The sequence below is a fragment of the Brienomyrus brachyistius genome, chromosome 22 (genome assembly GCF_023856365.1).
Source record: "Brienomyrus brachyistius isolate T26 chromosome 22, BBRACH_0.4, whole genome shotgun sequence".
Taxonomy (NCBI): domain Eukaryota; kingdom Metazoa; phylum Chordata; class Actinopteri; order Osteoglossiformes; family Mormyridae; genus Brienomyrus; species Brienomyrus brachyistius.
In genome coordinates this window covers 17,875,794-17,890,747 of record NC_064554.1, presented here as the reverse complement: position 1 = coordinate 17,890,747, position 14,954 = coordinate 17,875,794, and the positions used below count along the sequence as shown (strand labels likewise).

General features: G+C 49.1%; 2 protein-coding genes across 2 annotated transcripts in view; one reads left to right on the top strand and one right to left on the bottom strand.

The window, feature by feature from the left end:
- The window catches only part of LOC125717455 (dedicator of cytokinesis protein 7-like), a 29,914-nt gene extending 17,920 nt beyond the window's left edge, over positions 1-11,994 (bottom strand). Inside the window, 14 exon segments of the mRNA XM_048990396.1 lie at positions 2,228-2,390; positions 2,487-2,580; positions 3,106-3,230; positions 3,581-3,737; positions 5,152-5,232; positions 5,337-5,486; positions 5,730-5,796; positions 6,184-6,269; positions 6,360-6,572; positions 8,549-8,672; positions 8,884-8,952; positions 9,182-9,357; positions 9,685-9,772; positions 11,625-11,994. Coding sequence (XP_048846353.1) covers positions 2,228-2,390; positions 2,487-2,580; positions 3,106-3,230; positions 3,581-3,737; positions 5,152-5,232; positions 5,337-5,486; positions 5,730-5,796; positions 6,184-6,269; positions 6,360-6,572; positions 8,549-8,672; positions 8,884-8,952; positions 9,182-9,357; positions 9,685-9,772; positions 11,625-11,671 — 1,640 coding nt within the window. The 5' untranslated portion in view covers positions 11,672-11,994.
- Positions 563-1,855, top strand: angptl8 (angiopoietin like 8). Its single transcript, XM_048990395.1, has 3 exons — positions 563-1,023; positions 1,287-1,436; positions 1,515-1,855. The coding sequence occupies exons 1-3, from the start codon at positions 721-723 to the stop codon at positions 1,665-1,667; spliced, it is 606 nt and encodes a 201-aa protein (XP_048846352.1). The 5' UTR covers positions 563-720; the 3' UTR covers positions 1,668-1,855.
- Positions 11,995-14,954: the final 2,960 nt, after the last annotated feature.

Sequence of the window (14,954 nt, the reverse complement as noted above, 5' to 3'; positions counted from 1 at the left end):
AGTAGCCCGAAAACATGCTTCAACTAGGACCCCGATATCCAAACCGACGGCCCAAAAAGGAGCTGGCTGAATCTCAGCCAAACAAACCCAAACATTCTTGCTATTTAACCCAGCAGGATCCACTGAATTCCCTCCAACTGTCCACAGAAAATCAGTGCCACTCCGGCATGTTTGAGAGGATGTGCTTGAGTACGGCACAAATTTCTCATGCATGTCACCGTGTCCAAGGTTAAGCGAGAGTTCATCCTTAATTCAACAGAGCGGTCAACTCCGACAAACAACCGTCCCCCAAAGACACACAAGCTGACAAGTAGGAAGCAGTGAGAAGGACCGGGGGCGCGGTCATGGACGAGGTCGCCCTAATGGTCCCAATGCGGGCTAAAAATACACACTGCCATGCGCACGCCACTGGAGATCAAACATTGTTGAGCAACCCGTGCTGTCCAGACGTGCCATTTGTTTGTGGGGCTGTGTGCCGGGGGTCAGGGTGATAACAAGGGACGAGGAGCCCCCCGATTGGCTGGCTGCTTGGCAGGATAGCCGACGGGTGTAAACACACGATATAAGAGACGTGGATGTATTCGCTCCTACAAGGAGACGGTTCAGGATACAGAAGTAGGAGTTTCCATTTAAGAAAAAATAAAATTAAGTCGAAATAAAAGCAGTTTCTCTACTTTGCACTGAGACGAGGAGAGAGACTTGTGGCCTTTCATCCCAGGCATGAAGGAATTGCTGCTTTTGGTGTCCGTGGCCTTATGGGTAAACGGGCCCCGGGCGACACCCACGAATGAGACGGAGGAGAAGGTGGAGATGGCCTCCACGGACGACGTCAACGTGCTGATGTACGGGGTGCTGCAGTTCAGCGAGGTCCTTCACAGTACCTACCATAACACTGACAGCAAGCTCACCCGCATCGCCGACACCCTACAGCGGCAACAGGGGGCGCTGGAGCGACTGAAGGAGGAGGCGGAAGGTGCGGCACATACAGAAGAGCAGCTCAAACATGCCCTCGCCATGCTGCAGGTAGGGGGCGCTAGAGGGGGACAGGCCCTAGGTTTGTGTTTGAAGTTCGTGCATTTGTGGGGGGCGGGCAAGTCACAACATAATCATCTTATGAGATCAAAGAAAGCTTCGGTCTCATGATAACAAAAAACAACTTCTTAGCCTTTTTTTGGCAACCGAGCGAAAGTTCTCTGGTTAGTCTTTCATAGGCTGGAAGCTGGGGGGGGGGGTGAGGGTCAGTGGGCACAGGACAGTGGATCTGCTGTGCGGATTGTCCTGCGCAGACGCAGACGGCTGGACTGCAGCAACAGGCGACAGAGCTAGGGGGCACTGTTAGCAAAGTGGAGCAGGAGGAGGTGGAACTAAGGAACCAGGTGACCACACTGGAGTCGGCCCTCAAGGACTCCGCCCCCGGCAAAATCAACACACTGAAGGTACTGCCCCCCAAACATCACACGTGCAAACGCACAGGCCGGCATCACACTCACGCCCACTAACGGGACTGCCCGCAGGAGCTAACGGATCAGAACGCTGGTGTTCTGAAGGCCTTGGTGAAATGCATGCAGGACCAAAGGAAAAGTCTGGAGGACCAGAAGCAGCAGCTGACCGGCCTGCAGAGGATGATGCATGAGCCGGGCAGCCCCCCGCTCTCCTTCATCAGTTGAAGTTGAAAGCTCCACCCTACACTGCTCCTCACTGCGGTCAGACACGCAGAGACAGACACGCACACATGCACACACTGTCACGGTTTCCCATGCCTCTTGATGAGAAACGGCAGGCCTTCCGTGCTAGAATCTTCAAACATGAACTCTATTTGGGCCCAGTTTCAGAATAAATACGGAGCAAAAATGCATTTTATCATGTGTCTAAATATTTTGAAACAACAGTTAAGTACATTTTTTTGAATTATGTATTTGAATTCAGGACACTATCTCAAGTGTGATTTATGTTGGGCCTGTGTAATACCCAAACTAACCACCAGGTGGAATATATCATATGTATGCTGCAGTGGTGGGTGGGTGGCCTTGGACATCCTGGTACAGGCGCTGGGAAAATGAACGGAAATGGAATGTATACATTTTATTTGTGATTCATGTGTGTGCAATGCCAAATATCATTAGCCACGCGTGTCATATTTTCTTGTTTACGTAATACCTCAGATGACCTGCAGGTGGCTGTAAGGGTGAGAAACGTCACATGTACCGAGTGCAATAGCCAGGTTTACCTGTAGGTGCTGTAGGGGGTGTAGACGTAGCGCGTGGGGAACTCCAGCACATCCTTAGTGGGCCGCACCCGCAGGTCTGGGTAAGGTTTGACGTGGAGCAGCTCTGGAGAGAGGCAGTAGTGAGGAACCTCTGGAGCTGGAGAGATGTCTATCTTCAGCTGGGCTGGAGGGGAGGAAGAAGAGGTGGAATAGGATGAGAAGATGGGCAAGGCCTGCGGGGGCAGGCAGAGCATCTGTGCGAGTCCGGGCCCTCAGATACCTGTGACTGGCCTCAGCCTGCGTAGGACGGAGGACGGTCTGCGCATGTCAGCCAGAAACTTGTAAAGGTCTTCATCACTAAGCCTGTCCCCTTCCTGCATCACAGATACAGACACACACACACACACACACACACACACACACAAACATTTTAGGGACTTACCATAGGGTCCAAAACCAAAAGCAATATGTTACAGACCGCATCAGATTTTCAGTTTCTGTTCTAGGTAATCTAGAACAATGGACTCACAGCACACAAGCACAAGGCATACAAATACTTTCACATTTATAAGTGTGATATTTATACATACTGGTGCGCCTGGACCAACAATGGGGTTACGTTCCAGTAAACCCACCATAAGCAGGAAAAAAAAAAACGCAAATCGAAAATAAATATGATTCCATAAATAAGTAAACTAAGGTCATTAAACGAGTAAATAAATAAGTACTGAATACGAGTAACTGAAAAGTTCAAAAGTGATGCCATCAGCCGGCATCAGCAGAACGTGTCGTACAGCGTATATCACCAGCCCAAGAACCCCAACCCTAAGCTGACGGCTCAGTGTGTATCGCTATGGCGCCTGTACTATGCACCCGTACCGGAACGAAGACGAACAGACCTGCTTGAAGAAGTTGGTGACGGTGAGCGTCGCGGGACGGAAGGAGGTGAAGTTGCACATCTCCTCGCCGACGCTCATGCGCTCCAAGCCCTTCTTCTTCCTCTCGTTCCACGTGCCCTTCCTCTCTACCCCCAGGACGGGAGGAGACATCCTCGTCAGTCAAGGCAGACCACACACATGCATTTGTATTCATACCTCTGTGGGGACCGTCCATTCATTTATACGGGCAAAACCCTAACCCCAACAATGACAACCCCTAACCTTAACCATAAGTAACCAAACCAAATACAAGATTTTTAGCATTTTTAGTGTTTTGGTTGCAGTCAACTAAAAAAAAAAAATTCTAAGAATTTCCTCTTGTGGAGACCAAAACAACAGGTTTTTATGACATTGTGGGGACATTTGGTCCCCACAATGTGATATAGATCTGGCACACACACACACATCAGGACCGACCCATGCCAGCATTAACTACCAGAGTCCGAGTCCGAGTCTGCTCGGTCCAGCCCGCCCACGCTGCTGACGATGTTGAGCAGGTGGATGGCGGTCCAGGCAAAGGGCATCCGGAACTTTCCGAGGCGGGAGCACGACTGTTCGGCCTGCGCTCGCAGCTTCTCAAGCTTCTCCTTGTGCTGTTTGTCATGCAGGCGGAAGGAGAAATAAGCGAAGAGAAAAAGGGGATTTGAGAACGAGAGACAAGGGTCAGCAGGCCATTTGGTGGTTTGTGATGCTGTAAGGAATGCGGTGAGTGAGGACGAGAACGTTACCTCAGAAGCAGCTCGCATACTACGCCGTACCCTTATATACTACGCCGTACCCTTATATACTACGCCGTACCCTTATATACTACGCCGTACCCTTATATACTACACCGTAATCACTTCAGCGGCAGAAATGGATGTGAAACACATTATAAATGCTTTTAGTATGTCAGCCAACTAACAGAATAAGAAAGATGAAGGAATCAAAGTAAAAATAGCTCGTCACATCCCAGTCATTCAAAAAGCTCAGTAATGTCGACGGTTGACTTGACAGAAAAGACTTGATTATAAATGTCTTGAAGTAACACGCTAATGACGCACTAATAACGCACTAATAACACGCTTTGGGGAATGGGGTTAAAGGCAGGGTCTCTGAAGCACAGCTATCCGCAGTACTGCCTGCTGACTCATTATAACCCGCCTCTGATTATCCACCCCCCCCCCTTTCGAGTCCGGGGACACGGTTAATTTCTGGAGGGGGTGATTCAAGGGTACAAGAGAACAGGTCAACTGGCAGACGTCCCGCGCAAATGAGGCAAGCAGTGATTTTGAAACTGACACCAGGAACATGAGGCAACATCAGCTCGCAGTCCACGGGAGCTGGACAACTGGGCAGACTGGCTTCAGCCGGCACCATGGTTCCCAGCTCAGCCTGAAACCAACAAACTAGAAAACGAGGAGTACGCGAGCCTTCAAAGGGGTTAACGTGTTACACACACAGCAAAGTCGGCGAGCTTAATGAAATTAACTAATTTAGATTATCAGGCATAATTAAGAGCTGCCAGGGCTAGACAGCGATCTTCTTCCGCTGGCTGGGGGGTAAGACTAAAAGCCTAAAAACAGACTAAAAGTGTGACTTATAAGTGGGAAACCAGAAGAGTTGGGGGGGTAATTTAAACAGCATCCAGGCCAAATTCATTATTAAGCATAATAGGTAAAAAAAAAGAAAAAGAAACATTTAATGAATTGTCCAGCTTTGGAGACTCTAATGGAAGGTACAGATTTCATCATGCATCAACGTGACTCCCCCAGCTCCAAACTGGGTCATGCAGGGACAGGCCCCCTATCTGTGCGACGGAACTTGACTCAGCGCCCAGAGAAAACAGCACAACTTTAAACTCGAAAGGTCAGGATTGGGAAATTACTGATATCAGCTCTGGCAGCTTCTGCAGGATGTGCTCTCTCCCACTCATGCTCACACACACACACACACACACACACACACACACACACACAGAATAAGCACAGCTGCTGCAATACCAGTTCCCACTGACAGAGGGCATACCTTGGAAGAGTCCGACTCCTTCATGACCATGTATGGCTCACAACACTCTCCGATGTCCCCTTGCTGTAGCACCTTCTCCAGCTGCAACACAACCGCCCCCCCACCAGACACACATTCAGCAAGGGCCAAAGAGATCGTGGCAGTCCCTGTTTTCGGCCGGAGGGGACGCCCCCTAGTGGCCACACCTTGATGACCAAGAAGATGTCCGGAGATGGGAAGGTTATGGAGAAGATGGCGGACCGGGTCAGGGTGGAGATGGCCATGTGCGGGGTATGTGAGCGGAGAAGGCCCTTCATCTGATCTGAGTTCAGGTCAAAGTGGAAATTCTCCGAAATCTGGAGGGAGGAGAGAGAGGCTCATAATTACTGATCCATAAACTGCCCTCAGACCTTCAAATCACAGCAAATACTGAACGTTATTTAAAAATTAACACCTCTTGGTTCTGTGCTGGTTTTACAGGTCGTGCTACATTAAAAATGCATAAAGATCACCGAGAAAAACTGGCTAGCGGGTCAGTTGACCTGCTGCATGCCGGCCTCGCGCCTCACACCCTCACTGCATGCCGGCCCATACGATACCTTTTTCTTCTCTTTGGCGTCGTACAGAGCCAGGGTTCCGAAGATCGGCTCAATATCGATTTCAAACCTGTGACGGTGAGAAACGTAGTTCAGTTCCCTAGTTATCCTTATAGTGGGAGACACAGAAGGAACCCCCCGCCGATACCTACGTACCCAAGGTCTGTCTCCCAAGGTAAACTCACTCCTGACCACACACCTTGAGATGCCAACCTGTACTATGATTTTTTTATTTAATTTTATTTTACATCACTTAGTGGCAGGGCACATTGCACGCAAAGCCTCTGGACTGTAGACACCTATCAACGCAAACCTTACAAGCACCCCAGAAGGTGAGATACATCTGAATCTTTCCAAAAGCTTTAATCTAACACGGGTTCAGAGCGTGGAGCCTTTCGCGCCCCCCCCCCCCCCCCCGCTGTCACCATGGCAACCGCGTGACGGCATCACCACCTACTTCAGTGACAGGCACTTCACCAAGATCCTCTGGCCCGTTTGCTCCTTGGGAACCTCCGGGATCGAGTTCCGCTCCACGGCTTCGTCCTGGAAGGAGATCAGAGAGGGGGCGTGAGCACGGCCACATGTGGGGGGTGGGGAGTGGCAGTGTCACCGTGCTGGCTGACAGACATGCACCTCGTCGGGGGCTGTGAAGAGCCCCATCAGGTCGGGGTGGCGCCCCTGCTGGCGGGCCTCTGTGTTGCGCCGGTCCATGTCCTCAGCCGCGGTACGCTCCAGCACTGAGGGCAGCAACGAATCCGGCGAGGAGTTCTTCAGGTCAAAGATGCTGGAGGCCCAGCTGCCACGGGGGGTGTCATCCAGGGACACAGAGCGGCGCTTTATGTCATCCTGGGGGTTGGGGGGGGGGCTTTGCATATTAAACATATTTATTCATCCATTTAAAGGGGCTCTATTATGTTAATTTTCACTGTCAATAATTTCAATTTTGGGGTCTTCTACAACAGAATTATATGCTTCAATGTTCCAAAAACATTATTTTTTTAATACTTTAATACTGTAAACTCTATTCGCTCAGTCTAGAACACTCTCTGAAATGCTCTGTTACAGTTTTAAGCCCCACCCCCAATGAGCCCAGTGTGCTCTGATTGGTCAGCTTGCCCTATACATTCCACTGTCCTGCAGTCTGCAGACAGATCTACGCAACAAGGCGGCCAATAAGGATTGTGTTATGAGGTGACCTCACCATGTCACGGAAGTAAAGAATGGAATTTCAATTAGGCAGATTAGAGGACTGTGCTTTCTGTGGTAAGAATTACTCCCTTTGGCAGGTACTTTGGGGCTTAAGACTTTTAAATGCACATAAAGCTGTATAACACACTCAAAACAAAGGAGAAAACCAGAAAAGCATAATAGGTCACCTTTAAATTGATAGTGTTAAAAAGAGTTGGGGTCTCCCTGCCTAAACCACCCCCCTGCCACCAAATTCATTATCATGTACCCGTATACATGCTGAGAGGCTAATTAAGGACACAGCGAAAGTTACGAAAACAAATAAAATAATAGAATTTTGATCTGCTCCCCGACGTTGGCACCAACGTGGAAAATGAGTCAATTGCGCACTTCTTCCGTAAGCTGAGAAGATACCTGTCAGTTCTGTAAGCTAAGACAGGTACCTACAAGACCGATAAGCTCCATTAAGGGGGCGTGGAGTCAGACCACGTGACACATAGGGTGCCAATGAGGACGTAACCGATGGCAGTGTGTCATTTTTCTGCATGACCTCTGACCCACTCAGGTCTTGGGCCTCTGAGCTGAGGCCTGTAGCTGTATTCTTTGGTCAGGAGGTACCTTTGGAAATGGATGCACAAAAATAAAAAAAAAAAAAAAAAAAAAAAAAAGATTCAACTAAAATCTCAACAGTGCGATATGCACAGGTGGGTATTAAATCCACCCGCAGCTTCCAGCTACTCCGGGATAAAAACCGGACAGACAGGGACGTCGTCAGGGAAACAAAACACACGGAATTCCCCCCCCCCCCCCCCCGCCCCCGCCTTTAAAAGTGATGTCAGAACTAGAACAATAAATGCAGGGTGAAGCCGTGCGTTTACGTGTGCGGGCAGAGACCCGGAGGAATCTGCTAGGCTCCATTCCCTAGCGTCACAGCCTCAATCCAGACCCACTCATCCATATTTCACTGCTGGTGTTTTGGTCGGCTCAGAGCTCCCACGCATCCCTGAATTTATCTGTACGTACACACCATGCATATGTGCTGGCGCGGCGTGCGGCTGAGTGGGCCGCGACACTGTGCGTCTGATCAGAAGGTCGCCGGTTCAAATCCCTTGATCAGTAATGTCACCGTCGGGTCCCTGAGCATCACCATTAACCCCAATCGCTCCAACCAGCTGTCCCTCATTTGTATGTCACTTAGCATAAAAGCATCTGCTACACAAATTAACCTAAATACATTCACATTTATGTAGACGTCCATTTCCGTCTGCTCACACCGACATATTTCCAAATGTCTTGCATGTACTGCTCACTGACGGTCGGACACTGTCCCTGTCATCCTGTCGATCTGACCTACACCAGTTCCGCATGTCACGATCCTATGTGCAAACATACAGTGGATTTATATAAAATAACTACAAAATAACTTTTTTCCTTAATATTTTTTCTTTATTCCACCACTGTACTGATTTGTGCATTTTACATCAGAGGATGCCGGCAAATCTCTAAACAACTGCAATACTTCACCAGACCTGTAGGGCACTGGCGTCAATAAAAATGTTTAATCACCGCCAACAACTGGCAACTGCTGCAACATTTTTGCACAGTATCATTGATGACGGGGCGGCAAGTGATACCTGGTCGTCATGGCGATCAGCACTGACCACATCCAGCTCAAAGGTCTGTCTGACAAGCCCCCGCTGCCTCTCCCTCAGCCGCTCGGAGGTTTGGGCTGAGTGGGCTGTGCTCAGGTGCTGGTACCTGCATCAAGCCATCATCATCATCATCACCACTCATCATCATCATCATCACCATCACTGCCACACCAGGAACAGAAGCACAGGAGGGAGAACAGACAGAGCGATGAAGGAGAGATGGAATGAAGGAAGAGGAAAAATGGGGAGGTGACGGAAAAACAGAGGGATGAAGAATAGATAAAGGAGAATGGGAGGGGGGTTGGCACATGACTCACTTTCTCTGAATAATGAGCCAGTCGTCAGTGTAGACACCCAGGGCATCTCTGACGCGGGGGTCCAGGGTGCTGCAAGGGGAGAACAGCACACCCTGAATCGGTGCGACAAACCAGCGACTCGCAGCCCCTCCTCCCCCTAACTGGCTGTGCGGCATTCTAAACAGATGCAGAATTAATGGCACAAGCCATTGAGCATATGTCTCACTGTACTGTTCCACCCAAGCACAGCAGTAGCACGACGCCATGGGGCAGAAGCGGCTGGTCAGGTTACCAGAGCCCCCACCCAGGAGACACTCACTCCTCCTCGGGCAGCGCTGGCTCCAGTGTCATGCACTCCCTCTCCTGCAGGCGGAGCTCCAGGTCATCGGGGGGAAACTCCATTAGCTGCCTAAGGGGGCCGGGCTCCACCCCCAGGGCGTGGCTGCTGAGGAATTCCTCGAAGTCCACCGGCTCCACCACGTCCGTCAGGGGCACCTGAGCAGCAGGTGGCCAGGTTTACAGGCATGCGGGCCAGCAAACATATACATGCACACAGATATCGACAGACAGAGAGACAGACAGACAGCTATAGTATGTAATGGGGCAGACAGTTACACTTAATTCATCTTACTCTGGAACACATGCTTACTACACATTTTTTTGTATTCCGTGCCAAAGCTTTTTGGTTCTGAACACTGCCCCAGTGCTGCTGAGAGTCTGGTGGGGCGGGGGGTATAAAAACAGGCGTACCCCTGATATTAACTATAGCTGACTGTCACGGACAGACCCTCAGCCCCTTCTCCAGCTTACATGCACACTTACAGGTTGGTGCAGCCCAGGGCGTTTCTTGGAGAGCTGAGGGGAGCCGTACTCGCGGGTAACCTGCTTCCTCACTTCAGCAGCCACAGTCCTGGGGGGGGGGGGGGGGGGGAGGCAAGGGGGGGGAGAGGGGCAGCACAAAAGCTCAGTGAAACCTACTCCGTCAGTTACGGGGCTGGGGATCAGCTTACATTTAGCATGGCCCCGACAGTGACATGGAAAGGGTCACGGAGGGGTGGATCAGGCATCCATTACGCATCGCCACGGGAACCGCAAGAAGGAAGAGTTTCGGCGCATGGGGAGCCCGGAACAGACATGGTACTACAGGGGAACCGTGACACATTCCTGCGTGACAAGATCAGGGCTCGATACTGTCTTGGGTTACTTCAGGGTGGATTCGCAAATGGTCTGTGGGGAGGCGGGGCAGCCTTCACGTGTGAGGGTACCACAGTCACGGTGTGCTGTGAAACCATGGCAGCGACACAACTGCTCATCGACGGCCTGTTCAGCCACAGGTGGCGCTGTTTAGCGGCCAAGAAAACTTTTTTGCGTGCTTTGTAACTGATAAGAAAGAAGCCGTACTAAGAACACGAAGAGCAGACCCACTTCATCGCGAGTACAAACGTGAACGTAAAAAATATCACGTCGTGCAATTACGCTGGGCTAAAGACAAATGGAAGCTCAGTGCCTGACAGGATCAGACTGGAATGAGTCGCCACACACACCCTCCTGCACAAACCCAGTGGCACCGTCCAAATGGCTGCAGCTGCTTCCTCACACACACACACACACAGCTGTCGTGGCTTTGCCCTCTGATATCGTCACACTGCCCTCATATAGGCAGACAGTCTCTCTGTCTGTTCGGCGGATGCATCCACTGCAGTGCCCCAGTAACACTGGATATCTTCAGCCACCAGCCCCCCAAATGCTTCAAGCCAAACAGGAAAATGGACAGCTACAAACAATTCCCAAAGCACCCCCCCACCACCACCACCACCCTTTCCTGTATCCTGTACCCAGACAATGGACAAGCCTTCACAACATCTGAGGGTGGGTGTGTACATGTTTGCGTGTAGGCAGACGTCCCTAATCCGTGAGCGGGCTCTCACTTCGTTAGCCACAACGTTTCATGATGTTCTTTGTGCATTTGACAGACGTTGAGAGAGAGCTCACTCGCCGTGGAGTGTGTCCTTTACCGGCTGACCTGACCATTACCGACACAAAAATACATTACCTAAATATACACACACATCTCCACTTAGCAAAGCGGGCGATGCCTAACAGGCAGCTTCCCACCCTAAAGACAGCCCTAAATAGAAACAACACAGGCAACGTAAGCGTGAATACCTGTACATTATGAGGGAAATAAAACGCCCACTCGGTCGAGAATACTCAGATCGAAAGACAACTACAGCCGCAGCCAAAACAGCACTTCCACTTTAAAAATGATTTATTTTTATTATAGGGGAAGCGGGGTGCAAGGTGAGCTCAGAGTTGCAGAGCCTAAGGCGGCTGTGCAAACTTTCAGCCCCCCCCCGGCCAATGTCGCAGAGTCCGTCGGACCGCACACATCCACGCACAATCGGCGGGGCGAGGCGGCCCGATTCTCCCGGGAAGACCCCTGGCTTCTCGCTAACCAGCTGCCTTAACTTTAACCTACTAACCAGCATCGACTGAAAGCGACAGAGCCGGGTGTCAGCTCGCTCAGCCGGGCTCACAGTGGGACGTCGCACCGCAAAGCAATGCCAAGACGGCTTGTTAAAAGAAATGTGACTAAAGTACTTCCAGGCATCCGGTTACTGCAAGCGCAGCTGATCCGGGACGCCGAGCACCCGGGCGGAACAAAGCCGACTTTCCTGCGCTGTCATGCCGGTACGTCGCGCAGGCGCCCGGGGCCATTCCCTCGGTTCACCTGCGCTGCGGCCAGGCGCACCCAGTCCTACCTATTGATCTTGTGGGCAAAAGCCCTCCGTTCACTGGGAGCAGCCATCCCCACGCCGTCTTCGCTCCGACGCGGTCGTCCTCACAATATCTCCCCCTTCTTTCTGTTTTCCGCACTGTATTATTGTCCTGCGAGTCTCTCCAGTTTCCCGGTGCTGTGCGTCCACCAGGCGCTGCCACCTAGTGCCGAGGAGCCGAATAGCAGCACGCCGACGTGCGCCGCGAGCTCTCGCGCTCCGCGCTCGCTCCGAATTTCCCACTGAACCTGTTTCATTTGCGTAAAAGCAACTCTAGATTCTTATGTCGATTAAATTACCGTAAAGTTATTTGACCATGAACTTCATTAACAATGGCGCACTATAATAATAATAATAATAATAATAATAATAATAATAAGAAAACAAAATCACAACAAATAATGTGAATGCATATACACAAATACTGAAAATAACTTATGAATGTATGAAATATATATATGCACAGCTCATATCCTTTGTTCCACACACTAGCAAAGTACCTAAAACATTGGAACTATATGTTTCAATACTATGCGTTATATACGTATAACAATTTGATGAATTTAACGTGCTATTTCTACTCTTCATAACAAAAAATATCGAGAGTAAGTAACTTAGGAAACAAAAGGCGTTTTCTGGGGGGGGGGGGAAATCAAACCTTCCCAAACAACAGTGTTACTTAAACAGGAATAGAAACGGCAGGTGGCACCTGGACTTGTCATTGTATGAGAATGGAAATGGGTCAACCAATCGCCTCACGGCAGATCGTAGCATCAGCCAATCGCATCCTCCCAAGGTCGGCGGCCAAGGGCAGAATTTCCGCAAGGTGTGCGCGTGGTATGTGAATTGAATACCTAAAATGTGGTAAAACATCAGATCACGGCAAAAGCATTAACGATCTTCTGAATATGAACAAATTACAGCGTATATTTGTCAGGATATAATAAGTTATATCGATTGCGGAGTTGTCATTGCTGCAAAGATGAAAGGAATGCAACGGAGCGTTGTTTCATATCGAGAAAAACGCGATAGGAGCTGGGTTTGTCTTCGGAATTAGACTTAAGATGCTACGTATATGAACCACTTTGCATGATACGGTAACAGTTTAACATTTATGAAATAACTTTAAAAAACCCGAAAACTCTTTAAATGGGCTATTAAAAGTTCAAGTGAAAGTCTATGTGTATATGTATGTGTGTGTGTGTGTGTGTGTCTGATGGCTTTATTTATTCGCTTAAGAAAAATCCGATTAACAGCCCCGCGACCCTAACCAGGGTAAGTGGCTCAGATGACGGATGGATCCACCCGCTTAACATATGTATGACTAAACAATATATACAAAAGATGGTGCAGCTGACACGTATAGTAAAGAGTATTTCGAAATATCTGTAACAGCATGTAATAAGCAGAATAAGAACTGATTATCATCCAGTATTTGAATAGCCAAGGCCGCACGCATTGCTGCTGTACCTGTTGCAGAATAGAAACTGTTCAGTAAGGGGAAGCAGCGTAGCCCCATGTTAGAAAATAGAACTTCTTCTTGTACTATAAAGCTCTTAATACTTAGAGGTCCAGACTGAATGTAGTCTTGGACAAGGCCGCTGCAGCCATACCATGATACGAATGAACGTAGTCTTTATTCTGCTGCGAATAAAACGGTGCCCATTGTTTTAAAACAAACTCAGACAGATAGTCCATTATATAAAACAGATCAGTTTAGACAAAAAAAATAATCATATGAAACCTGATATTGTCTACAGACGCAGCCGACGCCAGCAAGCATTGAAATAGATAACACTGGACCAGTGCCCCACTCTCACAGACGATGTATGCGCATTCTGTTCATCTCGCTGTGCCAATTGTGAAACATTTGTTTTTATCCTCCAATTATGTTAGAATATGACTAAAACATCACCATGTTTACGTTAAATGAATAGTCAATCACTGCGTTTGTCGACATAATTAAGGCATAGGTTTACGGCATGATTTCCTAGGGGGCGCTAAAAACGAACACACTGAATTCTGGGTGATTTTGAGGATTCGTCGAAGTGCTGAGTAAACTGCCTTTAAATGTAGCCTGATCCTGTTTCCGGCCACCAGAGGGGGCTGTCCACCATCGGTCCTTGAAATAGAACCGCACCTTTTCAGATCAGCCTTACCCTTTTCTCAGCAAATGGTTATACTTTGCTTGAGCACATGCGTCCGGTTCCTCCCACACCCGTGCGTGTGACCGAGCTAAAAGCACTTCGACCCTAAATAAAGACATGGAATCGAAAAGAAAATCAGCGATAGAAAATGGCTGCTCCTTGCTGTAACAGATAAGTCTCTTCCCTGCCTCTTCTAAATTATTCAGAAAGGGCAAAGACAGAGGTAAGCGACCCGCTCTCCTCTGGGTCCTCTGAACCGCTGCTCAATCTCGCTCCCTCACTCACTCTCCCGTTATCGACCCGAATGTCTGAGAGCCAGGAAGTGCTTGTCAATTTTACTGTAAAGACTGCGAGTGCTGACCCCCCCCCTCCCATCTGCCTCTCTCAGCGAAGTACTCGCATTACAGAGAGCAGCTGTAGACACATTTATTACCAGAGAAAACTGCTGCAGGTAGTGCAACCACCCCCGCCCCCAGCACCCCCGGTTCCACCCCAGCCCCTCTGTTCAGCACCATGGAGAGCTGACTGGGAGTAGCCTCACCCAGCCCCCCACCCCATCACTCCCACAATACCCATCCCCAGCACCTTTTCAGCACCATAGAGAGCTATTGCAGGCAGACTCCACTCAGAGTCACATAAAAAGCACATTTGAGTTACCCTGCTCCTTATTTTGAATGAATTCAACAGCTGACTTGAAATCAATCTATTCAGGGTGTCAATTAGAGTCAATGAAAAAAAAACTAATTAAAGAATTAAGGGGGATTTCCTGGTTGGAGAGACTCTTGCTGTGGCCAAGTGCAGATAGAGGGTTTAATGCATGTGGGTGAGTCCAACGTAGCCATCCATGCTAACCCTAACTGTGAACATTAGTCTCTCTCTCTCTCTCTCTCTCTCTCTCTCTCTATATATATATATATATATATATATATATATATATATATTTAGACTGAGAGAGAGAGACCAGTATAGTCTGATGTTTAACATTGATTTCCTATGGAGAAACAAAGAGGTACAGGACGGTTTGGTGTAGTGACTGAGTTACATTTTCGATCTCAGCATGTAAAAAGTTCTCTAAAAGGTCTCTACAGCAGCCTTTGAGGGTAAAATGTGCCATTTGCTTTTGTAAAGGCATAAGGAAGACATGTGTTAAACTGTTACTCAGAGATCC